This window comes from Zosterops lateralis, assembly GCF_965231275.1.
Source record: "Zosterops lateralis genome assembly, chromosome: 6".
NCBI lineage: Eukaryota > Metazoa > Chordata > Aves > Passeriformes > Zosteropidae > Zosterops > Zosterops lateralis.
Window position 1 is genome coordinate 45,286,516 of NC_139761.1, and position 14,464 is coordinate 45,300,979.

Here is a 14,464-nt window from a genome sequence, read left to right on the forward strand (position 1 = left end):
TCAAATATTGGCCTTAAGCAAGGGTTACCTGCTGAATTTAGTTGTTTCTGTCACCTGACTGTGAGGCAGTAGACTGAGCTATTAAATAGCTGTTCCTGCAACCTGGATAGCCACTCTTTAGGAAGGGTATTAGCCTCCCTCATAAAATTTGAAGGGATGTTTGAAGTGGAAGGAACAGGGACTACTTGGAGGACCTCCACTAGCATAAATGGTGAAAGAGCTGTCAAGGACAGGTATAACACTATCCCAAGTGAGAAACTTCTGACCAGTTATGAGAAAACTAATTCAAATTTCTTTATGCCAAGGTTAAGTAAGTAGTTTTTTAAACTTCGGTAGAACGTTCTTTTTGCCCTGTGTTGCTTCCATTAAAAAATTATTCTTTTTATGTTGTATCCCCCAAACCTCCCTTCTACTAATCTTGCTTCCTAGCTTTGAGTAGAGCAGCTCTTTCTCTTGCTGTACTGATCTTTTTGATGTCTCCATAAACTTTTATACTGACCTAATGATATGGATGACTGTAGTCTGTATTGTTTATGGAAAGGGCATCTTTACAGCTTCTGAATCTTTTTGATGATCTACTAGCACTGGCCTCTCACCCAGTGCTGCTCTGTGGCGACCTTTTGCAAAAGTACTGCTGAAAATCCCAGTTGCCCTGACTGAATGTAAGCATTTTGGTGAGCTTAGAGGCATGTGGAGAAAAAAATGTTGAGAGGTAAGCAACTGAGTGTGTTTTGGTGATTAGTATACAACAGTCCACAGCTTCCTTGTGAAGGGAAGAGAAGGGCAGACACTGATCTCTTCTCTCTGGTGAGCAGGACTCCAGGGAATGGCCTGAAACTGTGTCAGGGCAGGTTTAGGGTGGATATTAGAAAAAGGTTCTTCCCCCAGAGGGTGGTTGAGGACTGGAACAGGCTCCCCAGGGAAGTGTTCACACACAAGCCTTCACAAGAGCTCAAGAAGTGTTTGGACAATACCTTTGGGCACATGCTGTGACTCTTGGGGTGTCCTGTGCAAGTCCAGGAGCTGGACTCGATGATTCTTGTGGGTTCCTTCCAACGATTCTATTAGTTAAGAGGCAGAGAAAGCTGCTGAGGGGGGACAGAGGGATTGCCTTTTCCCCAGTTCTTGCCCTATTGCTGTGACAAGACTTGCCTCCTGCCTCCTCAGCTTTTTGTGAAAGGGGAAAGCTCTTCCCGTTCTCTCACGTTTCTTGCCCGATCCCTGAAAAACAAGGGAAACCCCAAGGACTTGGAGCAGATGCCAAGAATCAGGCTGTTCCGTGGGGGAGGGACAGCCCGCGGTTTGGGGCGCTGCGAGCAGCCGTCACGCTCCCCTGTGAGGAGCTGGCTGGGCCTGGCCGCCTCAGGCCGTGCTGGGCTGGCCGGGCCCGGGGCGGGTTCACCGGAGGAAGGGTTGGCAGGCGGGGCCGGCCCTGCCGGGGGCGGGCCCAGAGCCGGGCCGCCGCCTATAAAGCTGGCAGCCGGCACAGCTCTCCCAGCGGCAAATCCTGCCGTGTTGTGTGTTCTGTGCTCGGCAGCAGAGCTTCCCGGCTGTCCCGAGGCGGTGCGAGGAGAGATCCGCGGCTTCACCTCCCGGCCCGGCCGCTGCCGCCTCCCCGGCACCCCCCGCCTCCCGCGGGGCGCGGAGGCCATGTTCCCGCCGGACTCCTCCTGGAATATCTCCTTCGCCGGCTGCGGCTTCCTGGGGGTCTACCACATCGGCGTGGCCAGCTGCCTGCAGGAACATGCCCCCTTCCTGGTGGCCAACGCCAAGAAGGTGTACGGCGCCTCGGCCGGGGCGCTCACCGCCACCGCCCTCGTCGGCGGCGCCTGCCTCGGTAAGCGCGGGCCGGGCCCGGCGTTCGTTACTGCTAATTGGTTAATTACAGCAGCAGCGAAGGGGTGTGGATGTGTGTATATGTGTGTGTGTCTGTAAATAGCGCGGCGCCCTCCTCCCCAAGTGCGGGCGGCGCTTTGTTTTTAAGGCCTTTCCCCCGGCCCGGTCCCTGAGGTCAGGGAGGGCCCTGATAGCAGGAGGTCAGCACAGGGGTCCTGGCTCCGGCACCCAACACAGACACCTGTAATGTGGGCTTGCTGGCTCGCTGTGTGGGTTTGCCTTGCTCGGGGGTGGGGCTGGGTGAGGAGAGGAGCCTCTGGCCGTGTGGGCACCATTGCTGTGAGCAGGAGGTGAAGCGGCTGCAGATACCGAGTTTGCATCTCCACATGGGAGCTGGGCAGCATCTCTGAGTAGCACAGCCTTCAGTCTGCGTATTTATTTCTGGAGGAGGGTTGTTCCTTGGGGTGTTGGGCACTGAGGAATTCTCTTGCCCTCTGTAAGAGCTAGATCTCCAGTTTACCTGTGTTTTATCTCTTTTCAAGTTACAGAATAACCTTAAAAAGTTACCTCTGAGGCAAGCACATAGTGTAGTGTGTCCCTAAGCCTGATGAACAGCTGAAGAAAATGGTCTGTGGTGTCTCCTGGCTTTTTTTGTCGTTTTGTGTATGTGAGGAAGTCAACAAACACATGTTGGGGTCTGTACTTGGAAGCATTTATGTTGAGAATGACAAATGCAGAAAAGTTTCTTAAGCTTGAAAGCGGAATGTGGTGTGAGAGAGTCAGGTATATCTGTTTAGTCTCAGAAAATGATGAGTTTCTCTGGGGGCTAAGGGCAGTCAGAGCTGTCTACTGCTTTTCCACAGCACTCATTCTTGAGATGTAGCCCTCATCAAAAGTTAGCATTATCTGTGTACTTTGGTTTGAAGTTTCCTTTCCTAAGCGTTTGTTTACAGAAATGCCCAGTGAAGTGCAGCCATAACTTCTGTCGCTCTTAAAACCTGTTCAGACCCCAATCTGGGATCTCAAAGGCTGTAGTGATGCTCCGGTGCCAGCTCTTACTGTGGACAAGGGATAAAAATTCCTAATCCCTTCTCGTGTAGGGATCCATTTGCAGGTAGCATTTAGTTGTTTAATTGCAGCTACTTCTGTTGAAGAGGTGACTCCCCAATTAGTTCCCTAACTGGGTGATCCCTCTGACACTGGGAGGCGTGGCACGAGTGTGAGACAGGCTGACTGTAATGCCCAAATCCTTTGCCTTGCTCAGATGCCATTCTGAGTGCTGAGCAATCCTGTTATCATGTCTGCTTACATGTCCAGAGCATCCATGGTGTGCCAGGCACTGCCCGGAGGGAGGCCTCCAGCCAGGTAGAGAGCTTTCTGTGAGTTCCCACTCCTTGTGAGGTACAGTGGGAGGCATTATTAAGAGGACTAGGTTAAGGGCCACCTTCTGGGAAGCGTTCACCTGCCTCCTGAGGGAGGGCAAACCATGCTCTTTAAAGCTAACCAAGGCTCGAGTGTTCCAGTTCTGTTTCTGTTTGACTTCCCTGGAATTGTTTTCTTCTGACTCACCTGTGTGATTGACATGTATCTTGGGTAGAGAGCGGCTCTATGGCAACCGGGTTGACTTCTGAAAGTAAAAGCACATGGGGTGTGTGGCTGGGCCGTGGTGTCACCGTACCTTGTCTGTGTCATAAACCCTCCTGACAGTGCAGCTTCCAGGTGGAGGTCCAGAGGTCAGAATGAAGTCATAGGGGTAAAAGAGGACAGGGCAGAAGGTACAGCTAAGCTTTATACAGGCTCTTATAGCATCCTGAGTACCTGTGTTTGCTGTGCTGCTGAGAACAGGTGGTAGCCCATGGGCTTTGAATCCTATGGCAACTGCTACTCTGCACTGTCTGTTGCCCTATTCATGAAACTGGAATGCTGAGTAGTGGCTCTTGATGAATGACAAATGGGGGAATTCTGCAGAAGCCTTGCTTATTTGACTGTGTGTAGATAAAGTTAGTGTCCTCATGCCTGTGAACTCAAGAAGACTCTACTATGTGGAGACAAATACTTGCAGGGGAAGAGCAGAAAAACTTCTTCGTTGGAGATTTTTCCTTGAGTTCAATCTTTTGAGACCCTGATCAAAGAAAGCAGAAGTCTTCCTTGACTTCAGAGAATAAGATCCCACTTAGTGGTTTATTTTCCAGCTTTTTCCCTTTGGCCTTTGCATCTGTTCAGCTTGCCTGTGAACTCATTCTGCTTTCTCTGTTAGTTAAGATCTCACTATCATCATTTGTATAGGACAGGAAGGCTTTGCTATGGGCTGACACTGAGATGAAGCCCTGACCAAGTGATCTGTGACCTTTAGACCACACTGTGAGCTTCAAGGGTGTGTTTGAGAATACCAAAGAAAACAACATCGGGCATATTACTTAGGCAGAGCACCTTATATTTATATAAGAGATCAGGAGGTATTTACAATCTAATATGACCTTGCCTAGCTCTGCTTAAGCACTTTACCATTAAGTTGGAGGGATCTTGGATTTATTGTCCAAGGTTACAACAGTGATGTTGCTCTGCATCTGAAATGCTCTCTCTCCAGCTTTGAGGTTCTTTTGTTTGCTGGCATGAAAAAGCAGTGCAGTTTTTCCACTAGAATAATCTGTATGGCTATCAAGGTGCACTGGGCAGTCTTCTGTGTTTACAAATTACTTGATTGGGCATGGGGCAGTGTTCTGGCATGAACAGCTTCTTGCCCCAAGGGTATTCTGGAAAATAGCCTCTATCATGCCTGTACCATCTCTTCAGGTTCTTGGAGTCCAGCACACCAGGAAATGCACCTTTATATGCCAAGCAAGTGAAAAGTTTTCATGCTGGCGTTGCAGTCTCCTCTTTGTGCATACCTCAAATCCTGCAGCTTTTCACAAATCCTGGGCATGGAGCTTTGAGGATGGTCACCTGTCTGTATAAATCTGAAAGTCACTGGCTGGCCTGGATGAGAAAAACTGGCTTATGTGACATGGTGAGACTGTCCTTTTTCAGTCATGAGGAACGCTAAAGTGCAGCTATTGTAGGATTCTTTTATCACTAATACTGAGTAGAGAATGTATTTTTGGTAAGGTCTGGAATCATCTCACTTTGGTGAGCTGTACAGGATTTGTTGTGCTTGCTTTGGGAGCAAAGCAGCCTGAATAAATGATGGGATGTGAAGCTGTAATCACTGAAAAGCTGTCTTGGAGCTGGTACTAAAGTCCCTCTGACTCATGGTTAACCAACAGCATCTCTTGACTGCGTGGCATGTCAATGTTGTCCTAGACAGCCCTATCTGGGGGTGGATTGGAACTGCTGAGTTGCTTCTATTTTGGGGGGAACACCTAGGTTCTGCTGTCAAATGCAAAGCTGACTATCAAACCCCATCTGTGGAAGTTAGCTGTTCTCCTAAAGCATGACAAGGTTGACAGAAAATGGAAAGGCAAGCTGAGAAGATGCTTTTAGTACCAAGAATACAGAAAGGAGGGTGTGTATGCTAGATTGAGTAGAGTTGTTTGGGATACTCTTTGGAGAGCTCTTCCTGGGTTGTTTACAGTGATTTTAAAATTATTTTAAATTGCTGTCTTAACCAGGACTCTGTCTTAGGCTTGATGTGAGATGAAATAACATTTGAGTTATTTGACATTTGGGTTTGCTTGTCAGCTGTCACCATGTGACTACCAGGAAATGTGCTGCTGAACTGTAGAGATGTTTTCCACTGTGTAGCAGGAGCAAAAAAATGAACAAAACCTTTTGAAACAGAGATAATTAGCAATATCAGCACCTTAAATGTTGTGCTTCTTCAATTTGATTATGTGCATGCAAAGGCTTAAGGACTGGTCATGGAGATTTATTTTCTCTGTGTTTGTATAATCTTAACACCAAATCCCAGATTGACAGAGGGAAATAAACCAGCTTAAAGTCTATGGAGTCCTCAGAGCAATGCCAGTTTATGCTGGCCAAAGCATGAATCAGGATGCTTATCCTAGGGGAAGTATATGTGATCCTGTCTTCTGTGGCTGTATGAAGAGAACTATGGATCTCACAGGGACACAAAGGAAAGTTTTGTAGCATCTGTGGTGTCTCAATAGTCAGGTCCCTCCTTGCACAGGAGGTGGGCACTTGTAGCTCCTGCAGAGGCTCTCCCTGAAGAAAGTTGTTGAGGTCAATAGCCCCAGCCCGGGAAGGAAAAACACCTTTGTGTGCATACATGGAGATGTGGATATAATTAATGGGGAACTTTCTGGTGCTTCTTGGAAATGGTAAAGCTTTTTTCTGTGTTGGAAATAAAGATGGAGGGGAGATGTTCTGTGCTGACGTAGTCAGAAATGTTCCCTGGCTTGGTGGAGAAGCTGCTGATCCTGGATCAGTGCCCTCAACAATCACAGGGCTGGTGATCAGGTGTCCAAAGGAGTAAGCTGGCAGCCAGAGCACCCTGCAAGTCCCTTTTGATGGGAGGGAAGGAGCTTGTTCCTGCTGTCTGCCTGGCTCTAATAAGAAAGCTTCTGTAAGGAAAGGTGCTCTTGCAGGCATCTGGTTGGATAAGTGCAAGGGAAGCCAAGGAGCCACTTCTAGCAAAAAGCAGTCCTAGCAAGGCATGTGTTTATTCTTGTGGCATCCCACATAGACAGCAGGTGTGCAGAGCAGCTCGGTGCCCAGCCTTGGCAGCAGCTGTGCACAACAGCACGAGAGGTCTTTGGTCATTCTTCTGACCCATAGATTCAGCATATCTCTTGAACTTGCAGCTTGTCTGAGCTGTTCCACTTCTTTCTGCCTCTTAGCTCCCCAAACTCTTCAAGGCAACTGCAAGTCCTCTGTGTAAAATGGGAGAAGCTGTTGTATGTTCTTCAGGGTCCTATGTGCACTTACTGATTGTGTTTGGAAGTTTAGTCCTGATAAATCAAAAGGCCTTTCTCAAATTTCTTGCCGCGTTATTCAGTTCCAAACTCCTGCTGCTGCAATGGTTACAGCAGCTCTGCCTGCATGTCCAGTGGTGCTTGTTTTGTCTGTTGAGTGTTGTAATAAATAAGCAGACTGGAGTCAGTTTTCTCATGCAGAAAAGCCAAATCTTTATTCACAAAGCTCATATTTATAGGATATATCAGTTAAACCAAATTGGTCAGCAATACAGTGAAACTCAGTTCATTGGTCACTAAGGGCTATTGCATATGTCTATCAAATTTTCTCTCTCTTGATAGGTTTACATATTTTCTTCACTGATTCTCACAGGACAAATTCACTGTTTAGCAGGTGCAAACTTATTTTTCTCTCTAATTCATTCTTATATTTTTTCTTTATGGGAACTTACAACCTATTTCTAGCTTAGCTAGAGTAGCAGAACCTAAACCATATTTCATAAGGCCTTTCTTTTATAATACCTCTACCTGTCTGCAGCAGTCAGGGGGGACTGTGTTACCTTCTAGTGCAGTGAGCTTGGGATTGTACTCAGAGGTTGGGCCCCTGCTCACTCTGGGTTTCTCCGTGTTTCTCTCTGTGCCCTCCATGAAGCACAGAGGAAATACTCCCTGGCTGACTGGAGAGGATTTCCACCTCTTCTGTGCTTGATTTCCACTGTACTTGAAGAAGACCAGTGCAAGGGCTGGAAATGTTAATTAGTCAGCATTCCTTCTTTCTGGAGATGGGAATGGGCAGGCTGCTTAATTACAGGACCTTTGCAAAACCTCAGAAATCTTACTTCAAGGAGCAGTGTGAGTGGGTGACTCCTGTTCACCTTGCTCTTTGCAATACAAACCCTACTTGTGGCTGAATTCCAAAGTGGCCACCACTTTTCCATTGAATTCTCTGCACTTCTACACTTTTGTTGCCCAGCTCAAACACTTGTCCTCTTCTTTTCTGCTAAGTGTTCTTGGGACTTGAGGTGAAAGTCAGGATGTATCTTTAAATATGTGGGAGTCAGCAGAGCCTATGTATATGTATTTGCCTTGGGTTGTGTGCCTTGTCAAGCAAGTAGAGTAAGAGCTAGTGAAAAGGAGGGGTGGAGGAAATGATTCTGTGTGGAAGGTCCTAAATAAGTCCATGTCCCTAGGAAAAGGCAGAATGTGTCTTTGAAGTGGTACAGTCTGAGGCAGTAGAAAATCCCTTCCAAGGAGCGCATAGTAGAGAGGCAGTTATTGAGCCTGGGAATGTAGAAAAATTGCTGGAGATTGTTGTAGCCCTGCCATTTGTAGCTACAAAGGCCAGAGGAATGGAGGAGAGAGTTTTTGTCACTTGTGATACAACAGCTGCTTGTGGCAGGCCTGATCCTGTCCCTGGGGTTGTGCTGGTCTGCAGTACAGTGTGTGCATCAGGTGTGGGAGCTGATAGCTTTATTAGAACCCAGGGCTTTGTGCTGCCCTCTGGCACTGTCCCAGAACTGAACTGGTCGTGCTTTCTGGTACAGATAAAGGCCAAATCCCCAATGATGACTTTTGCTTGACAAGACCTTTGGAATCTGCAAGCTTCATGAAGTGTCTTCTGCCACTGTTTCCCAGGCTTTTAGCTGTGCTGTGCCTGGAGGATTTCTTCTGAGAATGAAACATTCTCTTTCTCTTCATACACTGAAGTTTGTTTGGATGGATATTGGTTTTGGAGGCCTTTTTTAGGCTTAGGATTTAAAGGATTGAATATTATTGTAGTGTTGGAGGTTCTGGCAGCCTCTGAGCTTGCCACTCCTGTGGATTATCTAGTTTAGCATCCTGAAGTAGAGGAGGTGACATCTGAGGGTGTCAATTAATCAGGAATCCCTTTACATATGTTAATTACAAGGGCCAGTCTTGCTGGCCGCGTTTAATGCTGCCGATTGATTCAGTGCTGGGCCTGGCAGGAAAAAAAAAAAAAAAAAAAATTCCAGTGTGGTCTGTCAGCACAGAGAGTTACATTGATTTATCTGTCCTAATGTTCTTACATAGTGGGATTGGTAAAATAATCTTTAAGGGAAGCATCATTTAACTACTGGCCATATTTTTGCATGCAGGAGAATTCATGTGTTAAATGTTTATCTGAACATTTGTTTTGCTGCTCTTTTTTGTGTGCTCAGCCCTGCAGGAAGGGTTACACAGAGGCTTTTTCCCTGCAGGGGTCTGTGCCACCGTCTGTGAGCAGCTCCTGTTTTGCTCACACAGTTGTTTTCAGAGCCCCAGTCATGTTTTGGCTTGGAGTCCACTGCTGATGTTTCTGGAAGAAAGGCAGCATCAGTTTCTAGGTTTTCTTGCCATGGTTCCCAAGGTATGCAGCCTAACCTTGTGATCTGCCCGATGCTGCTCCAACAAAAGGCGAATCATTCTACAGCAAAATGCCAACACCCCCTGCCAGAGGACTGCTCTGGAAACCAAGCTTTTGATTCTCAGTTCCTTGCTGGAGTCTGCCCTGGTTATGCCAGGGCCAGTGGGGAAGAGTTTGGGGTGTGAGGTGACACCTGACCTGCCTGAGAAGGGAGGGCAAAGCGGGCCCAGCAGGCAGGGCGCTCACAGGTGCACAGGGAGGGGCTTGGAGCAGTTGTGAGCATGAGAGCTCGGCATGATGCAGGCTGAGAGCCAGTGAAGGGTGTCAGGGCTGTCCCTCTCATCTGTGTCAGGGTTTTAGCAGTCACACAGGTGTACAGTGGGAAGGACAGGGAGGAAGACAGGCTGCTGTGTGACAGAGCCAGCCATGTCTCTGGTATCATCTCTGAACACGAAACAATTGCCACCTGGAAGCACACAGGAAAGCTTTCTGCAGGGCTTAGGCTGATAGCCACCAAAAGCTGTGTGGGCTTTGTTTTGGTGTTGGTGAGCCAACTGAAGGTAATGGCTGGTATGCAATAAATGCTGCTGGAGTGACAGCTATTTCTTCAGACTGGAAGTAGAAATGACTGCTAACTCCAGTTTTTGGCTTTGTGGATCTGTGGTGCCTGGCAAAGGTATCTACTCTCCTCCCCTGATTTCTTTCTAAAACATTTTTTCTCTAGTAATGCCTCCCCTGTGAAGTGGAAACAGTTCAGTTTTCTCTAGTGGGGTGTGTGTGATGCCATTCTGGAAACTGACCCTGAGAAGTGAACATGAACTGTGTGTGCAATGTTGTGCATGTGGGTGAAGCTTGATCTTTCTGCACTAGTTTCCTCTCAGAATGACAGCGCTGGAGGCTTTGCATTAGTAATTTTCACCCAAATAGTGAGATTTGGATGTGGTTCCACTTCTGCCCCTGTGCAGACCAGAGAAGAAAGGTAATTTCTCATTACAACATGGGTTTTGGTCTGTTTCTCCCCTCCACTAGCTTTCTCTGGATGAGTACTTGTTTTTAAAAAACTTGCTTCAAACTCAGTATTACCTGGTCCAAAGTGAGCAGCAGGGATCTGAGCTGCACCTTGTCTACTCTGTGAATCCCTTTTCGTGTCATCTCATGCTGTCTGAATTGCACTGTAGCATTGACAGGGATTGATGCATGGATGAAGATGGAACATGGCTTTCAGTTCAGCTTGCCTGGAGTCCTGAGCAGCTTTTCCTTTTCATGCACTGTCGGGTCATTTAATTTCTCTAATGCTATGAACAGAAATGCAGCGTTCAGCCTCGTATCAGGGCATTACAGTAGAGAAAGATTAGATTGGTGAGTGTTGCTGTTGTGGTTGTGACAGAGCAGTCCTGGCTGGCTGCCTGCACTGAGCTGCCTCCTGCCCTTCCTATCGATTGTTTCACGGCGGCAGCTGCGCTGGGTTCGGATTTGTGTTGCAGAAATAAGCACTCGCGTCCTGACCGCAGAAACAAAGCAAGTCTCAGCTTGCAGAACAGCAGTGCTTTGGTGTGCCAACACTTCGTTAAGTCCAGTGTAGAAATTTAGCTAGAGACATCAGCAAACCTGTGAGTTCTTAGGCCTGCTCTCCCTGTTTAAGCAATGGGCCTTAAGGTGAGGTATGAGTGATACATCTGCCTGTGGGCTTGTATGAGGGTCCTACCCTGCAGGTACTGATGGATGGACAAGTGGCACTCACTGTGGGCTGCCTCCTGAGCTGCTCTGTGCAAGAGGTAAAACCTCTGGCAACTTAAAAGCAGATCTTCCTCTTATGTTCCTCATATCTAGCATGTGGCAATAGTTCTGGTTCATCTATTAACTGGTATCTAGAGCACACTAACTGTATCTTTTGGCTCAAATGGGAAAAATGTCTCCTTTTGGTTTGGCTTTATTTAGACAGGTAACATAACTCACAGCTTTTTTTTTTTTTTTTTTTTTTTTTTTTTTTTTTTTCCTCCCAGTTGAAAGAGAAAAGCAAACACCTTGAGACAAACACGAGGAAGGCTTCTGGTTCTGAAGCAGTTGCAAAAGCTCTGAATTTACATAGCCCTCCTGTTGCACAGTGTGTCTTGGGCTAAACAGTTTGTGTCTAGTCTAAGCAATGCTGAGCATGAAGAATCTGAACTAGAAAGTATTGTGGGCTGAGCCCTTCTTTTAGCATCTGCCTCTGGCTGCAAGAGCTGGCCTTACTTGAAAAGCTGTCTCTTTCTCTTGGTGTTTGCAGTTGCCCCACCTGCAAGGTCAGAACAGGCGTTGCTGACTGTAGTTAAACAAGGATCCCTAGGGAGTTGCTCCAGTAGGGTGTCAGTGCCTCTCATTCCCGACCAAAGGGGAAGAAACATGATGTACAGCTTGTGGCCAGGCTTTCTAAGAACTCTACTTTACAAAATTGTTTGTTTGTTTGTTGAACTCTGAGGTTAAATGCCACAAGGAACAGCTGGTTAAGCAGTGGAAACAGTTCGGTTTTCTGACTGTCTGCAAGCTGAGTGGGTGTGGTTGTGAGGAGTTGTGTTTACCTCCTATGTATCACCAAAAATTAAAAGAAAAGCTTCCTTCCTGTATTTCTTATCTGGAGCTAAGTGAGTTTGAACTGTTTCTTGCCTGATGGCAAAATACTTGGACAGGAGGATTGAGTGAAGACCTTAAATAAAATAAAAAATATACATCAGAACAACAAAAATTAGGGAAGTCCCAGAAGAGCAGCTTGTTCTGGTACATGGTGTTTCTCAATCAAACTGGCTTACAGGAAGATGGGCACAGACTTCACTGTAGCTGCCATGCCTCAGTCTCAAATGTTTAAAAACGAGTGGTTTTTAATGTGTCAAATAGTGTCAGTTTTACAGCTTCTGGCCAGTGGGGGATATTCTTTCCACAGCCAGTGCTTTTAAGTGTCTGTCCAGGATTTCAGATTGAAATGAAAGAGCTGTCACCAGCAGTGGGGTACATCTATCACCTAAACATGTCTTACAAGGGCAGGTTGTAAACCATTGGTTTTATTTCCTGCTGGCATGGATTTGTCTTTGGGGTCCCTTTTGACATCTCTTCAGCCTCTCTGATGAACCATCAGGGAACGTCTCGGGTCAGGTTCCCATTCAGGACAAGTTGGCCTTTGTTCAGCTTGGCTGAAACATTTGCTGGTTTTTGCTCTCTTGGGACAGTAAGTGGAAATCAAGTTGCTTCAGCATGAGTGTGGAAAGTGGAACAGAAGCCTGCCCAAGCAGTGGGATCTTTCACAAACTGAGGTAATTGCCCACAAGAATTGGGGTTGTCCTTGGGTCAGTGGGACATTGTTGTGCACTGCTCCTTGGGATGAACAAACAGGCACTTTCTGATGATCTGAGCTACCCATGGGGAAACATCCAGTAAAGTTCTCTGTTAATTATTTTCTAAATGTCAATTTGAAAACTTTTGTTTTGGTGCCTCTTGTTTATAGCTTTGTGGGTTTCTTTTGGGCTGGTGACAGGACTGTGTTATAATTAGGACTGTGTCATGTCCTGGGAGAGGCCAGGCTAGAAAGCCATGTGCATTGCTTACTCTCAGTACTTAGAAAAGAGAGGTGAATGCAGGAGCTGTGCATGCTGAGCTGGAGCAGCTTGAGGATTTGTGCCCTGGAAGAACATGGAACAGCTCTCCTGAAACCTCTGCTCATTGTCAGAAACTGACTTTTAGCTCTTCCATGTATGTGGCACAGAACAGCTGAAATAGCAAGAGATGGGCAACCGAGATAAATTAATATTGGGGAAGATCATGCTAATAAATTCCTTCTGACTCATCCTATTCCTAAATTCACATCCCCACTGGGATCTACCAGTGGGATAATTACAATTCCAGCAGTGCTCAGCAACCAGCTGCATTGAAAGCAAACTGTGAAGATTTTAGCTGGGGACTCTTAAAAGGGACATCTGTGCTGAGTATCACAGCAGTAAACCTCCCTGGAACAGAGACTGAGCAGAACTTAAGGAGTTCTGGAATGAGATCCCTGGTATAGTACACGGGGCTGGCAGGACTCCTGTCCTGAAAATCTTACAGTCAAAATAGCTTGGTCATAAGGGTTGTCAGGTGCCTGGGGGAATAGCAAAAGTACCTGTGCTTCCTTCTGATCATTGGCTTCCTTTCAAAGCTGTTGGTGTGTTGGGCCAGTCTGGAGCCTTAGCTGGGGAATGGGAAAGAGGAGGGAGGAGTGTTGCTAATGTGTAGGAAGGAGTCCATTTGTTGGTGTTGAACGAGAAGCAGCTTTAGGGAGGATCTGCAGTTTCCTGCCTGCCCCACTAGTCCAGGCAAGTTATGGCATCTGCAGTCTGGGGTGTGACCTCTCTGTGCCTCCTGCCAGCAGGGACAGAGAGTGCTGTCCCTACATCCACCAGCTCTCTCTGTCACCCTCTGCTCTCCATCCTGTTGGGGAACTTTTCCTTTAAGTTTGTATCCTGTTTACTGGTGCACTAGGCAGGGAGTGGGAATGTCCCTTGGCGTAGGTGATCTTTGTACTGACATTGCGCTCTCCCAGAGGGAGCTGCAGTGTTGTGGGTGAGCTGCTGGGTTGTATATTCAGAATGCCCTTCCCCCTGTTTAGCTTGTTGTGCTCCTATTTTTGTCTGTGTCTTAGACACTTTTTTCCATTTGAAATACTTCATGGGTCATCTGTCACTTTACTGGCTGGCAAATAGATACCAGTATGGTCTAACGTGGTTTAACAGGAGACCATCCTGATGCGCTTGGTGCCAAAGCTCTGCTGCTGCAGATGTGGGTCTGAAAAGGCCCTTCTTCCCCACTTGTCACCCCTCCTGTCGTGCAGTGTTTAAGCTTGGCGATGGTCCCTGTCCTCATGCACTGCACAGGTTTGGAGCAGCCTTTCTGTTTGACCAGAGCCCTTAGCAGCAGCGAAGGGTCCTCCCAGCTGCCTGGCTGACATCAGTTTTAAGTGATCCATTGTGAGCTCTGCTGTTCCAGGGGCAGAGTAACAGCAGGCTGCTCTGCTGGGGGCTTTGTTTACAGTTATAAATAGCACGTGCTGCTTGAATGCTCTTCAGGTTAGAGTTTAGGGGGTGCCAGGCAGTACAGACTTAGTTACTGGGTTATTTTGGAGTTGAGCATGACTGATAGAGATGAAAGTCAGTTGTTAAAGGGAACAATCTAACCCTATGTCAATAAGCTAATGTGTGAAGCTGGATTGAGGTGGCTTAAAAACGAAATGTGAGGTAGCAGCCGCCTTCAGGCTTTTGCCATGAATGCCACTGTCGTGCCCCTTGTGGCCACTGCAGATGACAAACCAGCAGAGAGGGAGCAACTGGCCTCCCTTTTCTGGCAAGGGACACATTAGGGTGTTTCAGGACACAAATGTGTGATGATCCTT

The 14,464-nt window shown here is 47.1% G+C and overlaps 1 protein-coding gene across 1 annotated transcript in view; it reads left to right on the top strand.

The window, feature by feature from the left end:
- Positions 1–1,613: 1,613 nt before the first annotated feature.
- The window catches only part of PNPLA2 (patatin like domain 2, triacylglycerol lipase), a 28,547-nt gene continuing 15,696 nt past the window's right edge, over positions 1,614–14,464 (top strand). The window contains exon 1 of the mRNA XM_083864329.1: positions 1,614–1,837. Within this exon, the coding sequence (XP_083720455.1) occupies positions 1,651–1,837 (187 nt within the window). The 5' untranslated portion in view covers positions 1,614–1,650. The remainder of the gene's footprint in view (positions 1,838–14,464) is intronic.